This window comes from Priapulus caudatus, unplaced genomic scaffold, assembly GCF_000485595.1.
Source record: "Priapulus caudatus unplaced genomic scaffold, Priapulus_caudatus-5.0.1 Scaffold223, whole genome shotgun sequence".
Lineage (NCBI taxonomy): Eukaryota > Metazoa > Priapulida > Priapulimorpha > Priapulimorphida > Priapulidae > Priapulus > Priapulus caudatus.
Window position 1 is genome coordinate 320,952 of NW_014577284.1, and position 19,870 is coordinate 340,821.

Here is a 19,870-nt window from a genome sequence, read left to right on the forward strand (position 1 = left end):
ACGTTGGTTAAATTTGCAAAAATCTAGATGATTTTGTAATTTCTGTTGTCTAACACTATTCCCCCAGTACTGTTCAGATTTCAGGTTTTTCACCGGCAAATTAGGGCATATAAAGAAGGTATATAAGCATGAAAAGTAAACAGAAACACTAATTGTATTTTCATACATTTTATTTTGTACAAATAACACACAAATATATACTACTTGATGGTGCTAGAAATTCGTGACGTTATCACTTTAATTACATACGTTTGATTTTTTGTCCATTCGTGAGAGCCGAGTAGACACTTCGGACAATTTTATTTACAGACATCTTGAAATACTTGCTACTACGATGTAACATCGAAGAATATTTAGCTTCGGTGATCTCTTATCATGCGTATAATCATGCAGCGACACTTGAAGTGAGATTGTGCACGCGTGACGTTTGTACTCCTATCTTTTTGCCGCCGATTAAATGTTTACTGATTTTGTAGGACCACGCTGGAGCGTTAGACATGGATTTCGGTGGTGCACCACTGAGTGCTCTCACCCAGCATAGACTACACCACAACCAGCTAAACCTGGGTCAGTCAGGACCGCAGCTTAGCCAGCTACAGCAGGACAGGTGATATACTACTAATCGTCACATATTAAATTTATCAGCATTTATCTCGCAGATGGTATTCCACCCGCGAGTATTTTTTTGTATTGAATTTATTTTTAATTTATTAATTAAATATTCTGATTCTGCATTTTTAATTGAGTCAGTTTCAACTTTCTGAACTGCTTATGTGATTTCCACAAGAGATGGTAAATACTGTGGGATGAGATAGTAGGGAAAGAAATACATGGGAAAATAAAAATGGGAAATTAACAGAAACTGACCTGATATGAACCATTAATACGTCATATTATAGTACATTTGTTAATTTTATCAGCAATAAACTATTGTTAACATTAACCAGTTTGAACTACAGTTATGTTATTTCAGCCGTGAACAAAAACATGCTATATCGGTCCTATCTGTGATGAGAATGCTTGACACAGTTATTTTCAAGGTTTTGCATTTGCAGGTTTCCAGCACAGCCGGTGAGTTCTACTGATCTGTTGGCAACTAATGCCTTTAGACACGACAGTATTTTTGGGAACTCGGTGCAACAGCCACAGCAGAAAGTGTCAGTGCCGATCTCAAACTTCAATCAAAACATTTCCCTTGCTACCCCTAAGGTAGGTTTGCAAGGCGTGTGCAAGAAACCACATTCGATAGTAGTGTAGCACGATATGTGGTTTTAAATATGTGGTCATTTAAAGTATGTACATATCACTCTTAAATGTCAGTTCCACTCTGGACGGACTTGCGGCCCCGGTTTTTGCGCGCAGCGCACAGCTCGCGGCGAAGCCGCGCCCCAACGCGAATACGCCGCCCCCTTTTTGTCCGCTTAGACAGATATCTGAGACAGGGGTCTTGAATAACGCCACTACTTCCCATGAGAAAATCTACTAGGCAGCGCAAATCACGCGACATTTTATGCGCTGGACCGGCAGTAGAAAAAGCAGCGCCAATCCCAAACGCACCCCGTAAACCTTTTTATAATTGTTGTCTTTAAAATTAAACCTCAAGTGTAAGCGCGTACCAAATCCATGAGTAAAAAAAAGTCTTATAGTGACTGTTACTCCTACATAGAAATAGCCCTTTTAAGAAAGAAAATTGCAAAACTGCCCACATTCGACGACTGGGATGGATCACCAACAGAAACACTGGGCGCGACACGCTACTGGCCACTGACTACTGTTGCCTCGCCTTCGTTGTTTAGGCGTCCAGAGAGCCTACCGGATCGACGCGGCGAGCTGAGTGCAAGCGCGGAGGTATAGCGGTTATGTCTATCGGACAAGAATCTTCTTTTAGCCGAAGTTGTCGTACCGTGCCCTCAAGCTCCACGTGGGCGGCGCGGGAGGATCCTGAGATGGCGGCGTAGCGCCGCAGCGATAGCTCTATTCTTCAAACGCGATCTCTCGCGAGCTAATTCTTCGCGAATCCGCCGAGCGCCATTCCAGCACCGTTGGTCAATATTACTATATGCTCCAACAGCGGCGCAGTGGTCAGAGGCTTGTACTAGATCACTATTACCAACGCTATTCGCGCGCGCTGCCCGTGGCGACGGCACGTCTGTGCGAGCACCTGCGCTGGATTGCGGGCAATAGCTGCGAGGCACGGGGTGTTCAGTGCTTGCAGTTTTACAGCGTGCTAAGTAGGATACGCGCGGCAAAGCAGTTACAGCAACAAAAAACTCGCGCCTGCCGCGCCGCGGCGGCTGCTGCAGGCAGCAGGCAGCAGGCAAATGGGGTATGCTACCCCCGGGCGTGGAGGGAGTGACCGGGCAACGTGGCGAGCACGTGTTGGATTAGGTTAGGGCAGGTTTAGGGTTAGGATTTAGTTAGGGTTAGATTAGGGTTCGCGTGTGTTAGGGTTAGGATTAGGTTGTTAGGGTTAAGGTTTTGCATCATGATATCTGTCCCCACACGCATAGATTAATTTTTTGTGATCAAATGCTATATATAAAGCGGCATACATACATATGTAGTGTGAGGGTAGTGTGGGCGTGTTGCGATGTGAGGTTACGGTTAGGTTGAACATTTTGAACGTCATCGTCAACGTTATCAGTCGTGACTCCGTCCACGCCGCGGCGATAGCAACACCAGCATAAATGCCCACGAAGGCCGCATATAGCGCGAGCCCCGTGTGTGACGAAAACTTGCGCGATGTTACCTTGCCCGCTATACGGATTCGCCTGCGCCGCCCTCTTCGCGCGCGCGACTTCGTAGTAGACGGGCAGGCGAGATGGCTACATACAACATTCCCGCGCTCCTCGTGCCGCCCGAGTCCGCCGGAAGTCGCGGCTTACGCTCTCGTCGTCGGGGAACAACGCATCTTTTGCGCAACCCATACTTGCTACCCGGTCTCTGGATATGTTTGGCATGATTTTGGGTCAATCAAATCATTCGTAGAGTTTTCAGTTGTTATCAATAGTTAGATTACTAGCATTCGTCATTATTGATTACATGATTTTGATTACGCTCGCTTGGTTGTTTGAAGGAACAGAACTCTGGTATGGCAGCCCTAGTCAGGTTACAGCTCTGCAGGATCAGGGAGTAGTAGAGAACAGCAGCAACAGCAGCAGCAGCAGACGCAACAACAGCAGCAGCAGCCACAACAGTTGCAGCAGCAGCAGCCACAACTGCAGCACCAGCAGCATAAGCAGCAGCAGCCACAACAGCAGCAGAAGCAGCAGAAGCAGCAGAAGCAACATAAAAAGCAGCAGAAGCAGCAAGAGCCACAAAAACAACTGCAGCAAAAAGGACAACAGCACCAGCAGCAACAGCAACAACAGCAGCAGCAGGAGGAGCAACAGCGACAACAACAATTACAACAGCAGCAGCAGCAGCAGGAGGAGCAACAGCGACAACAACAATTACAACAGCAGCAGCAGCAGCAGCAGGAGGAGCAACAGCGACAACAACAATTACAACAGCAGCAGCAGCAGGAGGAGCAACAGCGACAACAACAATTACAACAGCAGCAGCAGCAGGAAGAGCAACAGCGACAACAACAATTACAACAACAACAACAACAAAAACAAAAACAACAGAAGAAGCAACAGCAGCAGCATCAAAAACAAAAACAGAAACAAAAACAAAAACAAAAACAACAACAGCCACAACACCAGCATCTTCATCATCAACAGCAGCAGCATGACGGGGAGCAGATCCTCGTTCAGGGACAATTCGTGCCGCCTCAGCCATCGCCTCAGCCTCCCGCTGCCGCTAGCATCACCGTCACCGACGCCAGCCACGGCGACTTCCCGGCGCCCGCGTTGGACACACTCGACGCGTACGTCGCAAGTGAGGAGCAGGGTCCCCTCTACGGAACCCTCAACTTCTCCGACCTGCGATGCGACGACGAACAGGCGACTCCGCCTCCGCCGACCGCGCTCGCCGCCGTGCAGCAAAAGAGCAAGAGCAAGAGTAAGAGCCGGAGGGACGGACGGCATGGCGCGGCTGCGTCTGCCGAACCCCCGCCGCCGCCGCCGCCGGAACCGGACGTCGTGCAGCGCCACCTGCTGGCCATGATGCAGCCGACGGTCAGGCTGGTGCGGCTGCGGCCGGACGCGGCCAGCCTCTCGCGAGCGATGCGCCGCGACAGCGAGCTTCACAGCAGCGGTCAGTCGGGCGACGGCCGCAGAGAGGATCGTCGAGGCGGCGGCGCCGACACTGAGATGACCGACCTCGTGGAACACGGCGCGAGGTCGACCGGTGCGTCAACGGGAGCGCCGCCGTTTCTAGATCTGTTTGACGAGGCGGCGCCACCGGGCGTTTCGTCCGTGGAAGCGCTTCCGGCCGATCTCTCTGCCGAGACGCCACCACCTAGCGATCTGTCCCTAGAGGTACAGGCCGGCGACCCGTCGACGCGACGTGATCCCTCGATCGTGCTGCCACCTAGCGGGAAGGCGACGGCGGCGGCCATCGAAAAGTTGAAGCGCGCGACATTGCTACGCGAGGAGTCGTCCGTTCGCTACGACCCGTCGCTCGACGACGAATTCGCGGAGCTGGCTACGCCGCCGCCCCCTTCCGCGCAGCCTCCGTCGCGCGTCGACGCGTCGGGAGCAACGTCCGTGGCGTTCCACAACTCGTTTCTCTGCTTCGTCGAGTTGAATAGGGTGTCGGATTCTCCCGAGCTGAACGACAAGCGAAGTTGCGCGCAGACGGACGGCGGCGGCGGCGCCGCGGAGACACTGGACTTTGTCGATCGGCTGCTTGCTGAGGCTGAGGGTGGCTACACGTCTGCGGACGGGAAGCCGACCCTGAACGCAGCGGACACTGCACGCATGGAGGGAGAATCGAACGACGTCGCCGAGACGCCGCCGGACGCAGCGGAGGCGAAATCGGGGGCGACGGAACGAAAGCAGACGAAAAACGAGAAGCGGGGAGTCGCTGCGGTGGCGGGGAAGGCGGATGATGCGTCGGGAGGCAAACCGGAGCAGTCGGGATGCGAGGAGGAGCCGGAACGCGAGGTGACGGCGGGAAAGGCGGATGATGCGCCGGGAGGAGGCTCAGAGGAGGAGCCAGAACGCGAGGTGACGGCGGGAAAGGCGGATGATGCGTCGGGAGGAGGCTCAGAGGAGGTGACGGCGGGAAAGGCGGATGATGCGTCGGGAGGAGGCTCAGAGGAGGAGCCAGAACGCGAGGAGGAGGAGGAGCCAGAGCGCGAGGAGGCGGCGGCGGCGGCGGCGGGATGCAGCGCTGAGCAGGACATCGAGTCCTTGCTGGATCTGGAGTGGCAGATGGCTCGCCTCCAACACGAGGCGGATGCGCTGAAGGAGAAGGAGAGGTGCCGCGCGACGGCGAAGAAGCCGAAGCGACGGCAGACGGGAAAGCGGCGGCAGACGAGGAAGAGTTGGTCACAGCGGGACAGCGACAGCGACGATGTGTGGCAGCGAGAGAGCAGTGACCGGCTGACTGGAGATGCTGACGATCTCAGCTTGTCTGAAGAGAGTGGTAAGGCCGTAATAAAAATATTGTTTGTTTGCCCTCGCCCGACCGACGTGCCAAAAAGGGGCCGACTCAAACTAATTTATTGATCTTTCCCATTCTTTTTTTTCTTATCACTGTACATTATAATTTGTAGGCAATACATTATATGTACCAAGCAAATCAAACATTCAACATAAAAGGTATCTCCACACAAGCACACCCGAGCATGTAGACACCATGCTGAATTTGCAAAAAGACTCTCCTAAAAAATGCCTACCTACCTACTGACCTACCCAAACTTTTCAGCCTGGGTTGGTTGAGGGCAAACAAATATTTTTTTAAATTGTGGCCTAAGCCCCTGTATATGGAGTGACGATGGCCAGGGTTATATTGGTACTGCTGCTACTACTAGCTGGTGATTCTTATCCACGACGTCAGGTGTTATAGACACAAACACAAGTAGTCAGGAAAGTCTAAATCTCATACCTTTTGCACACAACGCTTCATGTGGTATGACATTTTATACTCATAATTATTTTTTGAGATTTTTTAACTATTAAATTTTAATTGCATCTAACAATGGTCCCTTGTTATATATCAAGCTAATATTTATCGCATGCTCTGAACTTTGTTGTTATATAATAATAGATAAGAGATTTAATCCATTTTGTATTTGATTAGCATTCTGTGACAAAGCTTGACCTGTGTTTGTCCCAAATGTATACGTAACTACATGAGCTCTGTTTACACTTTTTTCTACTATAAGATATAGCTCTGTCTATCTTTTTCTACTATAAGATATAGCTCTGTCTATCTTTTTCTACTATAAGATATAGCTCTGTCTATCTTTTTCTACTATAAGATATAGCTCTGTCTATTTTTCTCTATCATGAGCTATATCGCAACTGGTCTGTGCTTAGAGGTGATATGTACTCTCTCCATCACACCAGACATGCTCAGGACGTAATTGCTGTTTTTTTGCAGAGAGTGACAACTGGTCTCCGTGTGCGAAGAAGAAAAAAGGCACGGGAGAATCTCACAGCAGAGGGCACTGCAAGCGGGCGAAGCGCGCGTGCCGCGCCGAGTCCGCACCGAAGCGTGTGCTGTCAGCGCGGAAGTGCAAGATGGCTGTGCAACAGAAGCAGGAGCAGCGGAAGAGGAAGGGTAGTGAGTAAAGCTCCCAGACTTCGCTCCTCCCTCTCTACTCTTTCCTTACTCCTCCACCTGCGACTGCAATAAAAGGGGATGACTGATTCCATTTCTTGCCAGATGGCATAAATACTCGGCTTGTGATCATGCTTGTCTGATATTCTATTTAGAATAAATATAATTGAAAAAATATAAACTAAATATATTTCTAATATTTACATAGAAACGTATCTGCAATCGTTTGGTCGTGTAACAATTGTAAAATGACTGTTCATATGTAAATGTAACAGCGTGTAGCTGCGTAGATTTCACGTTAAGCATGCTTTCTTGTCCATTCTAGGCAGCATAGAGGATGACGATGCTGATGATACAGTCGGCGATACTGGTGACGGTTTAAACTATAACGAACCTGAAGCCGAAACATTGGTCAAAAGTCCTGATCGGGATCCTGACTGGGTCATGCAGACAGCCGCTGAAGTATGTTCTTACTCATGCAATGACTTCATCTTCAACTGTTAGGCGATTGGTGTAAAGCACTATTCGATTAAAAATTGTGCTTGCACAAAATGCTCACATACATTGCACAGCTTGTATAGTGCAGCTAAAAAAATTTGAGCAAAGTGATTTGGACTTGAAATCACCAAAATGTAAGACAAAATGTGTGCGTGCGTGCGTGCGTGCGCGCGCGTGTGCGTCCATGCTTGCATGCGTGCATGTGTGCGTGAATGGAGGAGAAGTGTTGAAATGTGGATGAGATGTCTATTCGTTATACAAACGTTTATTCATTGCCACAGAGAAGTGAAGAGGAGGCAGAGGCCGATGAAGATGTGAAGATGAAATCGGATTCGGAGTCGGAGTTTAGTGATGGAAAGAGGAAGCCAAAGCAGCAACATGGTCGCCAATCAGCAGCCAAGTACGTAACTCGTATCTGTGCGATTGCTCTCCCTCGCAATATTACACCTGCATGTGTGCAGCCTGCGTGCATGTGTGTGTGCAGCCTGCGTGCGTGCGTGCGTGCTTGCGTGTGTGCAGCCTGCGTGCCTGCATGTGTGTGTGCAGCCTGCGTCGTGCGTGCGTGCGTGCAGCCTGCGTCGTGTGTGCGTGTGTGCGTGGCAGCCCTGCGTAGCTGTGCATGTGTGCGATGCAGCCTGCGTCGTGCGTGCGTGCTGGCAGCGCCTGCGTGCTGTGCCATGCGTTGGTGCAGCCTGCGTCGTGCGTGCCAGCCACTGCGTCGTGCGTCCGCGTGCGCCTCGCGTGCAGCGCCTGCGGTCGTTGCATGCAATGCGTGGTGTGCATGCACTGTGTGCGTCGCCGTGCAAGCGCCTGCATGTGCGTGCGCTCAGCCATGCAAGCCGTGAGTGCGTGGCCGGCCATCGCGTGCTGTGCATGTGTGCGTCAACCTGCGTAGCGTGCGACGTGTGCGTGCAGCCTGCGTGCCTGGTGTGCGTGCAGCGCCTGCATGCGTGCCTGCCGTGCATGTAGTGCGTGCAGCCGCGCGTGCATGGTGTGCGTGCGTGCCTGCAGTGTGCTGCAGGCCTGCCCGGCCTGCGTGCGTGCGTGCGTGCGTGCCTATGCCGTGATGTGCAGCCTCGCGCGGCCGTGCGTGCCTCTGCCGCCGCGGTCGTCAGCCTGCCTGCGTGCAGGTGCGCGTGCAATGCCTGCTATGTTGTGCAGCCTGCGTGCCTGCATGCGTGTGTGCAGCCTGCGTGCGTGCGTGCGTGCCTGCATGTGTGCAGCCTGCATGCATGCGTGCGTGCTTGCGTGTGTGCACCCTGCATGCGTGCGTGCGTGCTTGCGTGTGTGCAGCCTGTGTGCAGCCTGTGTGCGTGCTTGCGTGTGTGCAGCCTGTGTGCAGCCTGCATGCGTGCCTGCCTGCAACCTGCATGCGTGCGTGCGTGCCTCCCTGCGTGTGTGCAGCATGCCTGCGTGCGTGCATGTGTACACTCAAATTTTTATGTGCATGCATATGTATGTGGTTAACCAATCGCTCATACACACATGCACACATGTGTGCGCTTGCATGAACTTACGTGTACGGTTGATTGCTGGAACAGCACAATCCAAGAGTGTATGGTAAAAAAATTTATATGCTCAACATTTAGATCAAAGAAGAAACGTCGGTCTACCGTGCCTGCGCAACAACCCACTGAAGATGCGTTTATCAAGAAATTCAAGGTTTATCTATTCTCTCTTACTTATAATCAAGAATATTATACCCTGATGAAGAATATTAACGAGCGAGGTTGTCTCGCCTCTATTTTAAACCTGAACGTTCATTCTGGAGTTAGTCTAGTTGTAGTGACCGCAGGATGTTTGTGTTGGACAGGAATCTGTTACTGGTAACTGAGTTGCTCACTCTCTATCTGTATCTCTCTCTTTCTCTCTCTCTCTCTCTCTCTCTCTCTCTCTCTCTCTCTCTCTCTCTCTCTCTCTCTCTCTCTCTCTCTCTCTCTCTCTCTCTCTCTCTCCCTCTCACTCACTCTCCTTTGCTCTCGTCATGCAGAAGGGAAGCTTTATCGTACTGAAGAGCGACGCTGACAGTCCGGACTGCACCCTCTGGCGGGTAGAAGGTGACATTCTCCATAAGTTCCTGCCCTGCGACGACCGGCCGAAGGGTTTCTACAAGGGCACACCTAGCGTAAGTACCCGACCGACCACCTACCTACCTACGCCTCCAAATCCGCAAACCATCGTCAGAAACATTTTAATCGTAATATTCAAATGTAACATTACTTAAAACGTACCGATATGTTATGATAGTATTCAATCTTGTCGTCGACGTACGATGTGCGTAGACGTCTGATAACGACTGCCCCTAGGAGTACAACGCCGATTATATCTGTAAAAACATTTGCCAGGTCTGCGAGCGATGGTGGTGCATCATGCAATTCTGTTCTCATGAAGTCTACGCACCAGTCGTAGGCAGTTGCTCTCCGATTGCCGGCACTTTTAACTTGTGCTAATGTACGAAGTGAACAGTCGGAATGCTTTTACTGCTAACGTATACTAGTCCACCCAATACACGTGAGAAGGACGTGCGTTCACTCATGACCGTGCGATCATTTTCTTGCAGTACTCGTGCTGGCCCGACACATCTCCCTCCAGCTACAAGGATGTGAAGGTGAAAATCCTCAAGCAGACACCATCCTGCATCAACATGGTCATTGAGGCAGTCGAGGATTTCTACACTCAGTAAGTCTTTCTGCCAGCGGGCGCTGTGGTAACCATGGCCGCTGTAAAGGAAAACCGTGCTGCGCAGTTACTGTGCTTAAAAGGAGTTAGTGCTTAGTAGATAGATTAGATAGATGGATGGGTGAGTAGATAGATGTACAGGTGGATGGGTAGATGCATGCATGCATGAAAGCGTGATGGAAACATCTCTCTGGGTTGACTGCTAAAAACGAATGTAGATAAGAGAGGACAGTATGAAAAAACTCACTTTTATTTAATAAAACAAATAATTCCATTAAGGATACTCTCAACCTTTTGCACGAGTATTGCTCTAATGAATGTTAAATGTTTATTGACGAATGAATCGAATCAATCACACGTTTTATTTATAGAGGAGATATATCTCTATGCTCAAGCCAAAAAAAAATCATGAAATTTCCAGCACCTAATTATGTTACCACACAAATTTTGAATTTTTATGTAAAAATGGTATTTTGGATATTTCTCAATTACCACAAAGAGTGAGGAAGCAAAATTTTCGCCACAGGTTAAGCACAATATGTACCAAAATAGCGCATCAGGATTTTTCTTTAAGTTTCATATTTACTGAGAAAAATGAAAAAAACTTTATAAAAATCAAGTTGTTAGAATTGAAAATTTTAGCGAATAAAGAGGCATAATTAATAAAATACGGCACTTAATAACAATCCCTGACGCGCTTTTTTACAGCAATATGTTACCATTAAAACGAGTGTAAAATTAAATTAATCAGAGTTGTAATCACAGAGAAATATCCATTTATACATCGGCTACTATGTCAGAAATTGAAACGGAGAAATCAGCGTTTTTCTATTTTTCACAATGATCGACCGCCTGTGTGCAAAATGGGTGAACGTATGAGAAATATCTACTGTTAGTACTTACTGCGACATATCCATGACTAACTGACACCACTAAAGCTGTGGACACACTACGCGATTTTTCATGCGATCGAGCCGGCCGGCTCAGTCGGGCGACTCTGTGGACACACTACGCGACTGAGTCAGGTGACTCTGTGGATTTTCAGCACGCTGATTGGCTGATGAATTGTACAATCGGCCGGCTCAATCGCAGACCCGGGCACACTAGGCGATTGCAGCCGGCCGGCTCAAATAATTATCAAACATGTTTGAATCGGGCGACTCGGCCGGCCGACTCGAAAATCGACCGCGACTCACTGGACACACTACGCGATTTTTCATGCGATCGAGCCGGCAGGCTCGGTCGGCCGGCTCGATCGCATGAAAAATCGCCTAGTGTGTCCACTCCTTTAATTGGTAATATGTTCCATGCACCTTGAGAAATTGTGAGAAATTACGAGGTTACCACCGCACTTTCATGCAAAACGCGTGTACGATGTGTACTGCATGCCGTTACTAAGCTATGTGACAACAAACAAGCTCCTAAATGCAAGGTGTGTAACAAGGGAAACGAGGCTATTTTCGGTCACGCGGGAATTTCAACTATCACTGGCAGATGACAGCTGTAGGAAGGTTGATGCTGAATGATACTGGCGTAGTGAATATCATAAAAATTCTGGTTGTATCATGTCTCTGACGTCATCAGTGACGTCAGCTGCTGCTCACTTCACTACACGTGTACGCGGGCAATCAAAACGCTCTAAAAGTTCACATGTACTGTTATATGGAGAAATGAGCATATACAGAGGTGGCACATAGTCTTAGCCATCGAATAAAGTTGAAAATGAAAAATCGGTAAAATTTTGCTTAAAACCTTGAGAGTATCCTTAATACTCTATAGTAAGTAAAGAAAACTAATAAAAGTAAATAGTACTTCTGTTCAATAAGTAGTTTAGTTAGCATTATGTAAGGCATGATTTACCATTGCGGAAGACTTTTTTGATGGCTAAAAGATAGCCATATGAGACTGGTTGAATGCTGTATAAGATTTGATTTATCTTTAGGGAACTCCCCACACTCACTGATGCTGACACCTTGGCACTTGAAGCTAATCCGTTGAGAGACACATTCACAGTCTACACACAAATACTGCTCAGCCAGGTTCTTGATCATTCATTCCTGCTGGAGGTTAGGAAGGAAAATGGTAAGTCTCTCTCTTTCTCTCTCTTTCTCTCTTTCTCTCTTTCTCTCTCTCTCTCTCTCTCTTTCTTTCTCTCTCTCTCCCTCTCTCCCTCCCTCCCTGCTTGCCTCCTCTCTCTCACGCCTTTCCTCCTCTCTCTTTGAGTCATGGTAGAAAAAATAATGTGTGAGTGCGTACTTGTGTGCGTGCGTGCGTGCGTGCGTGCTTGTTTAAGTAAGTAGCTATGTTGTTGATCGATTGTTGTGTCCTGCCAACAGATGTCACTACCGGTGTTTATTTCTGCAGACGAATACTTCCTCACGACGCTGAAGAAGGTCGAGGCCATCGCCAATGATAAGAAGACGCTCATGCAGAAGAAGGTCAACTGGAGTAACAGCAACTACGAGGCGAGTAGCAGTCGACCGTGCGACGCCCTTGGCGTGCAGGGTTCTGCCCACGGTGGGCGGTTGCCACCCGGCACTATATATCTCCGCCCGGCACTAATTTTTGATATAAAAAAAAAGGTCTGATATATGGGCTTTTTATTGCTCAGAATGCAGGAAATTGAGTTTCAGACTATCCAAAATCTAAAATTTCCCGTTTTGGCTTCGCGCCTACGGCACTTGCATCTTGCGACTTCGTCGCAACTAGATGCGCCCGGCACTAAAAAATCCTGGGCAGAACCCCCGGCGTGACTAAGCAATGGCCGCACAGTCGCGCAGCATTGAGTCAGTGGGACCAAGCATCGACCAATCAGTGAGACTGTAACCTAGCAGTGACTTAGTGTGACTGATACACTGACCATGCAGTGACTTAGTGTTGTAACGTTTAGTTTGACGTTACTGTACTATTGTTGTTTTTGCTATGTTATGTTTCGCCAATACATAGATAAGAGAAGCCATAGACAAGATGAAGCCAGTTAGCTACCATGACTAATGTTGCTTTACTATAGATTGAGAACTGTTACAATGTTACGAAGTACAAGCGGTCGTGTCTGGTGTCGAGAGAGCATTCCTCCGCCTCCTCGTCCGACACCTACGTTCGGACGAGGAGCCGCTGTCCTTCTCGGGGGAATCTCTATGGGGAATCTCTCGATTCTTCCGTGCTCGCGGCTTATATAGTCTGCAGGCACGCCCGCGGCGCATACTCACGCACGCGCCAATCGCAGCGTCGCAGGCACTCGCGCATGCTGGGTCTCGCCACTATCGCCCTGGATGGCGGCGGCACCTAACGGCAAAGACGCGCTATTCTGTGCCACCACCCTCCAGGAGGTGGCAACCCCTAACGGCGCCGGCGCGCTGCGAGTGTTCAATATGGCCGCTGCCTTTGGCGTTGATAGGGTTTTCATGCCACATTTGCCGCATCTAAGTTGTTAATCCCACCACATGGCGATACTTCACGCCTGACTAGTTCTAAAGTCACATCGCATCAGGCGCGCCATATCGCCACGGTTTCGCCTCTATGTTGAGGCTACCGTCGCTAATCACGACACGTCCGCACCGGCCAATTGGTTCCTCCGGAGTTAATCTCCAAGTTAATCCCCAGCCGGCCGGCGCGGGCATCGGCAGCGGCACAGCGGCAGCGGCGCAGCCCGGCTTGCACGGAGCTATTGATTGCCTCGGTTGCCAGGGGCAACTCTGTTCAATCAATACCTCCGTGTCGTGTCGGGGAGGGGGGAGAGCAACTCTCGCCCTTGTAACGCCCTTGAAACGAGTGGCGTTACAGTGTCACTAAGTAGTGACAGTGCGATCTAGCAATGACTTGGTATCAGTCATACGTGACCAAGCAGTAACTTCGCCAGCAATCGCCTCTGTCGTCTGCATATAATCAGTGTTGCTGCTCTTTGTCTTTAGGGGGCGCTAGCCGCTCATCCGTACTTTGCACAGACGCCAGGCGACAATCCGTTGGAGCCTTGCCAAGCGTGCAAGGTGATATCGCGACCCGCTAGCAGATATATCGAGCTCTACGGCAACACGTACAAGAAGGACACCTTTCTCCCCTTGACGTTTCAAAAGCCACCGCAGGTGAGGGGATGAATGTTGTGTCTCGTTGAAACGATACCAGTTGAGTTTCTTCGAGTGCTGATGCATCGTGTGTGTAATGCTCTCTGGAGTTGCAAAGCTAGGATAAAAATAGTGCTGGTGTTGCTACACAGCGCCATCTACAGGCAGCAAATGCATGCACCCGCAATGCGGATAGGAATGATGTGAAACGTGATTTATAGTTTAAATGCACTGTATTTGTTTGCGATCTTTCTTGGGTTTTGTTTTTTATTTCTTAGGAAAAAGAATGTGTTTCTAACTTTACGGATGCAATTTCGCACAACAATCTTTAATTTGACATCTTTTTAGTCGCAAACATTCATTCCGTGTACTTTTATTGCAGATTCTTTTGAAATATTAGTGTGTACATATGACTATTAATATTAAAATTTTTACATTGCCCGATATGGTCACTTTTTTGCAAAATTGTTATGAAAACAACTATTATCTATATCAGTCTATCTGTCTGTATGTCTGTCTATCTATCCACCTGTCTATCATTACAGAAGTTTCACATGTGTACGATATGTACGGACCTCTCGGAGGTACTACACTCTCTCACACATATTCACTACAGACTGTTCCGGCACTGTCTGGACAAGGTTGGTGCACCAACTTACTTAGCTAACCAATATAGTAGAGTCATGTAGTGGAATGTTCTCTGTCACTGTAGTTGAACATACTTGGACTTCAGTGTCAGAAATGACGCTAATATCGTGTCAAGATTATGATCAATGATCACCTTTGCTTCTCTGTGGTCTGAAAAGCACACATGTCGGTATACCATGGTAGACATTGTTATGCAGGTACAAGGATTTGCTAAGGGAAAGATTTTTATACTTGATATTATCGTCATGGCATGAATTCACGGCCGTGTGTTTATCCAGGTGGAGGGACTGAAGGAAGAGAACCCTAATGTTGAACCCAGAGAAATATTGGAGACTTGTCTACAGAACAGAGTTTGGGTGAACCAGGTACTTGTGTAGAATTACATGTATTATAGGCATTAATGGGGCTCATAGGGTCTATGTCCCCCAGGGTACTATCGGAGGGTACCCTGGGTACGGTTCGATATATCGGAATGTACCCTGGTAACTATCTGATATGGTTAGGCTGAGGGTTAGGGTTAGGGAGTAGGCGTAGGCGACTCCCTAGACTCGTTAGTGGAGTAGGCGAGGTACGGTCCGGCATATTAGATAGTACCAGGGTACGTTCCGATATATCGAACGGTACCCAGGGTACCCTCCGATAGTACCCTGGGGGACATAGACCCTCTCAGCATTAATATGCATGTGCATGATTTCTATTGATGTGCACATGTTTACTGTAACATAGTCTGCTCTGTAATGTCACCGTTCTTTTACAAAATCTCTCCGTTCTGCTGCGAAGTCTATTATCTACTAAAGAGATTCTACTCTACGACCCAGTATGATGTATCATCTCGCTCCTACATAGTCTCCCCTCTCTGCTAACCTGTCTTGACTCCTTGCTACTTAATCATTGACATTTATTGCTGTTAGTTCACTACCTTTCAAGCGTATGTTGATTTTCATGGACTTTTCTTTGCAGATCTTTCAAGAATTGGTCTCTCTGGTGGATAAATTTGAGAGAAAGTATTTATGAAAACCAGAAAGTTGCCACGATGCGACCCCATATAGGATAAGCGCTGCCATGCCGTGAGAGATGGGCCAGTTTATAAGTGTTGCTGTTAAAGCCAAGTAACTGTGCTGCAAGATTGGCCATCGCTTAAACCGTAACTACTGCGAAGGATTGGTTATGTCTGAGGTAGTCTAAGGAAAGTGATCACTTCATTTCCTCGTAAGACTGCACGAGGGTGTGGTGAGACCGTCTCAGATCAAAATCTGTCTAAGACTACATTCGTGAGTATAAGAGTGTAGGTGAGAATTGTAAGTGAGAGTGTAAGACTGCATCATGTTTTTTTTACAATGTATTATGAGTTTTGAAATCATTGTTTGTTAGAAATAAGTCAGCTCCGTTGGATAGTCAACTTGTACAGATGTAAAAATCACCACAGTATTTTTGACGCATAAAGATTCGCTGTGACTCTGCGCCTACTGCAAACCTTTGTTCCTGTAAATGTGCATGCAGTTTTTGAACAGGATCGTGAATAAACATCAACCGCTTACAAGCCCGTGTGGCAGCGAATAAAACTTGCTGGCTCTCACAAATGGGTAAACACTTCAAGAACTGTTGTAAGATGGCATGTCACATTTACCCAGGATAGGAAGCTATGTGTGATGCAAAAGGACAGCAGGAGATTTGGAATTTTTATGTAAATTTATGTATTGTCGAGTGTAGTGTAGGAATTGTTATTCAATCATGATTGTGCATTCATGATATTGGTCGGGGAGGTGGGGTGGTATTTGAATGTATTTCGGCAGTGTGTTGGTGAGGGGTCTATTAGTACCGTGCATGCATCCATGTACGGGTGTTGTAGATGTGATGAAAACAGTCTAGTCTTGTCTAGAAGCGTGATTTGTAAGGTTAAAACATCTGTGCATGCAACGTGCATTGCCATACGTTGCATGCACCATGCGATGCCAAACACTGTGCCATGCCATGCACCGTGCCATGTCACGCTCCGGGCCATTACCCACGCGATGTACCGCATGCCAGGATGACATTCATAATCATATAATTCACTTAACCGCTATGTTATGCTCTTGGCATCAAATTATTGTCGCTATTAACCAATCGGTGGTCGTAAAACAGCATGTAATGGTCAATCAGTGGTCGTAACAGCGTGTAATGGCGAATCAGTGGTCCAGTATAACTGCAGTATGTAATGATCAATCAATGGTCTTATAACGGCTTAAACCGTCAGTTTTTCTTTTCCCACTCGACAAATTCGCGATCTTTATCTGAATGTATTTGTATAAAGCCACCTGTCATTTCTCATTGTGTGCGTTCTCTTGCTAACTGTGTATTGTGTAGCTACTCTAGTTGCTATGTGTTTATAGAATCTGCGATATTGAATGATGAATATCAGTAAACACTGTAAGAAGTGAAACATCCGCATTTCTTGTTTTATAAGTGAGGTAAACATTTTCGATTTTTTATAGTGTGAACCATACACCAAATTATTAGTCGGGGTCCTTGCCCCACTATCGCAACCTCTTGTATCTTGTATCTTGTATCTTGGCACCCTCTCTTGTATTTCACAAGGCACTCGATTCAACGATTTGCAGGGATTATCTAGAGAAAAAGGAGATTAATGCTGCCTCTAATTCTCTAAATATTAGTGTTTCGAATAACCAGAATTTTCAGCACATAATCTAACGCTGGTTTCAATAACCCGTGGGTGTCCCCTCTCCAGCCTTCTATTTGTTCTCCATCTTTATATTTATTATAGCTATCACATTTATATAAATGTTCCAAGTCTTTTTTCATAATCTTATTACCGGTACATCTATTACACCTGCCGTCACTGAAGTTATTTCTAAAGTACCGGTAACCTTTGAGATCAATCATGCAAGTTTTACATTTAAATGCAAAACACGAGTCGGCAAATGATAATTATTTCATATAATTATTCCTTCAATCCGTATGTTTCAATGTTTATCATCTTCATTTTTGTTTTATCTCTAGTTTTCAATTTGTTTGACTTGTTTGTTTCGAGGCTCTCTATGGCTGTAAATGATATTTCCAGTTCGTACTCCTTTAGGATTATTAAAATCGTGGCGTATCACCTCGCCATCACCTCGATATCACCAGGAGTAGATAATAGGGAATTCCATATTATCTACTCCTGATATCACCATAGATATAGAATGAAGATATATCTTCATTCTATATCTATGATATCACCTCGCTAGCGTGTCACCCATTAGATAGCGGGGGGGGGGGAGCAACACACTATCACAGCTTATACAGGGCTGCCAACATTGACAACATTGGGTGATAGGGGAGACTGAGATGCGAGGGAGCGAAGCGACCGAGGAGGGGGGGGGGTTGTATGTGGGAGGGGGTTTTTCCCCTCCCTCGGTAGGGAGCTTTTGCATTTTATAACTTCAATTTGTGCAATTTAATTGGTGCATACTAAAGTGACTGTTTTCAGATATTGTAAGATTTTTTTGCTGTGCGTGAGATATTTCAGCGTTTATTCATGAAGAGATATTCATGCGTAAGATATCTCAGCATTTTTTTGCTGTGGCGTGAGATATTGTAAGATCAGCGTGAGAGCGTGAGATTTGGTCAAAATGCGTGAGTCTCACGGTCAATGCGTGAGAGTTGGCAGCCCTGGCTTATATCATACATTTTATTCCAGCCTATACCATACACTCTATTACAGCTTATATCACATACTCTATCACAGCCTTTATGGCTATATCGCACACTGAGACACTCTATCACAGCCTATATCACTCTAATATCACAGCTTATGTCACATTGCTCGGAAGCGTACAGAAAGAGGTGTGCATGTGATTAGATTGAGCAGCACTTAGAATTAGACAATAAATAGAATTAGATTAGCATTTGAGCAGCACTTAGAATTATTTGGCAATATGGAGTACATGAACATTGAGACTTTGGTAGTAAATAATGTTTTTTGTCATCATTTCATTATTTAAACGGCCCAAGTGCCTGTGGTTGTGCTCCCACAGTCTCTCAATGACATAATGGCAGCAGGAGAGTCTGTTATATTCACTGATCTCTATAAATAACCGTATTTTATTATAGAGATCAGTGGTTATATTATTCTCTCGTTGTATTATACACTCCTGATAATAGTGGGAATGTTACCCTAAAGGTGGCGCTGTATTGACATTAACGTAAAGAACCGATCTGCTTGCTCGGGAAATCGTATAAAATTTGCCAGAAGATAAGCATTCCGTTTACGGTTTTTTGCCCACATATTACAATCCCGACAATTTTCGGTACATAAAAACCTGCGATGCACACATTTTGGGGAAACCCGTGAGTGTGATGACGGACCATGCTTAAGTTGTAACGCTACGCGTCATTGGACAATTAACCGTGACGTCTAAAGTGACGTCGCCGCCCCCATGGTTCAGGTAATAAACACTGAACATTGTTTACCGTGTTAAATTTTGGCATCGCTAGACTCTATAAACACTATTACTAATAATAGTAATATAACTAAAAGTGTAAGTGGACCTGGCAAAAATACAAGGTTGCACTTACAGTCACAGCAGTCTGATGATGTCGCAGGGGCGAATTTGAGCAAAGCGGCACCAGCTGAACTTTGGTCCATTTTTGCAATAAATTTTAATATTATTATTAATTAGTATTAGTATTACTAAACTATTAGTATTAACAATATAAATATAACTTAGTATACTTAGTAACTTTACTATAACTTAGTATAACTATATATAATATATCTCAATACAACAAACACTAAATATATCAAGTAATCATGTTGCCATTACTTTAGCTTAGGGGGGGGGGTGTCGGGGTATTACATCACAATATAAATTCCGCTACCTGCCGACCTCTGACTGACATAACATATAGGCCGTGGCTACGCGACCGGTTCCGGACGAGGAGCCGCTAGCCTACGCGTCCGGACATCCATCTCACACAGTGATCTTGCGACAAGTACACGCATGATTGCGCAACGGTAGTCTCTGCTGATTGTCGAGTGTGTGTGTGCATGCAACAGAGAGAGAGGGAATTTGTATGCGTGTGTGCACGTGTGTGTGTGTGTGCGCGCGCACGTGTGTGTGTGTGTGCGCACGCACGTGTGTGTGTGTGTGTGTGTGTGAGAGAGCTAGAGGTGTGTGTGAGAGAGATAGAGCTGTGCGTGCGTGTGTGAAAGAGAGAGAGAGAGCGAGAGAGAGAGAGAGAGCTGTGCGTGTGTGTGTGTGAAAGAGAGAGAGAGCGAGAGAGGATGGATGAAAGGATAGACGGCAGCAGTGCATATATTGTATATT

General features: G+C 47.0%; 3 protein-coding genes across 6 annotated transcripts in view; all 3 read left to right on the forward strand.

The window, feature by feature from the left end:
- The window catches only part of LOC106807575, a 16,530-nt gene extending 13,322 nt beyond the window's left edge, over positions 1 to 3,208 (forward strand). For both annotated transcript variants that reach the window (XM_014809952.1, XM_014809953.1), the window contains exons 5-7: positions 477 to 607; positions 1,056 to 1,209; positions 3,077 to 3,208. In XM_014809952.1, the coding sequence (XP_014665438.1) occupies positions 477 to 607; positions 1,056 to 1,209; positions 3,077 to 3,136 (345 nt within the window). In that variant the 3' untranslated portion in view covers positions 3,137 to 3,208. The remainder of the gene's footprint in view (positions 1 to 476; positions 608 to 1,055; positions 1,210 to 3,076) is intronic.
- A 457-nt stretch (positions 3,209 to 3,665) lies between these two features.
- On the forward strand, positions 3,666 to 16,987 carry LOC106807576. Its single transcript, XM_014809954.1, has 13 exons — positions 3,666 to 5,535; positions 6,496 to 6,675; positions 7,001 to 7,137; positions 7,455 to 7,573; positions 8,763 to 8,835; positions 9,164 to 9,298; positions 9,734 to 9,852; positions 11,795 to 11,934; positions 12,217 to 12,317; positions 13,764 to 13,934; positions 14,459 to 14,554; positions 14,840 to 14,926; positions 15,522 to 16,987. Exons 1-13 carry the CDS (start codon positions 4,107 to 4,109, stop codon positions 15,573 to 15,575), a joined length of 2,841 nt encoding a protein of 946 aa, XP_014665440.1. The 5' UTR covers positions 3,666 to 4,106; the 3' UTR covers positions 15,576 to 16,987.
- Positions 16,988 to 18,928: 1,941 nt separating this feature from the next.
- The window catches only part of LOC106807572 (transmembrane protein 248-like), a 5,621-nt gene continuing 4,679 nt past the window's right edge, over positions 18,929 to 19,870 (forward strand). Inside the window, exon 1 of one of the 3 annotated variants that reach the window (XM_014809943.1) lies at positions 18,929 to 18,988. The gene's annotated coding sequence lies outside the window, so the exon portion shown is untranslated. The other 2 variants (XM_014809944.1, XM_014809945.1) reach the window with 2 other exon arrangements.

Coding starts and splice junctions, on each gene's coding strand:
- LOC106807576 (XM_014809954.1), top strand. CDS start 4,107: ATGATGCAGCCGACGGTCAGGCTGGTGCGGCTGCGGCCGGACGCGGCC. Junction 7,138..7,454: donor TCATGCAGACAGCCGCTGAA/GTATGTTCTTAC, acceptor TCATTGCCACAG/AGAAGTGAAGAGGAGGCAGA. Junction 7,574..8,762: donor GGTCGCCAATCAGCAGCCAA/GTACGTAACTCG, acceptor CTCAACATTTAG/ATCAAAGAAGAAACGTCGGT.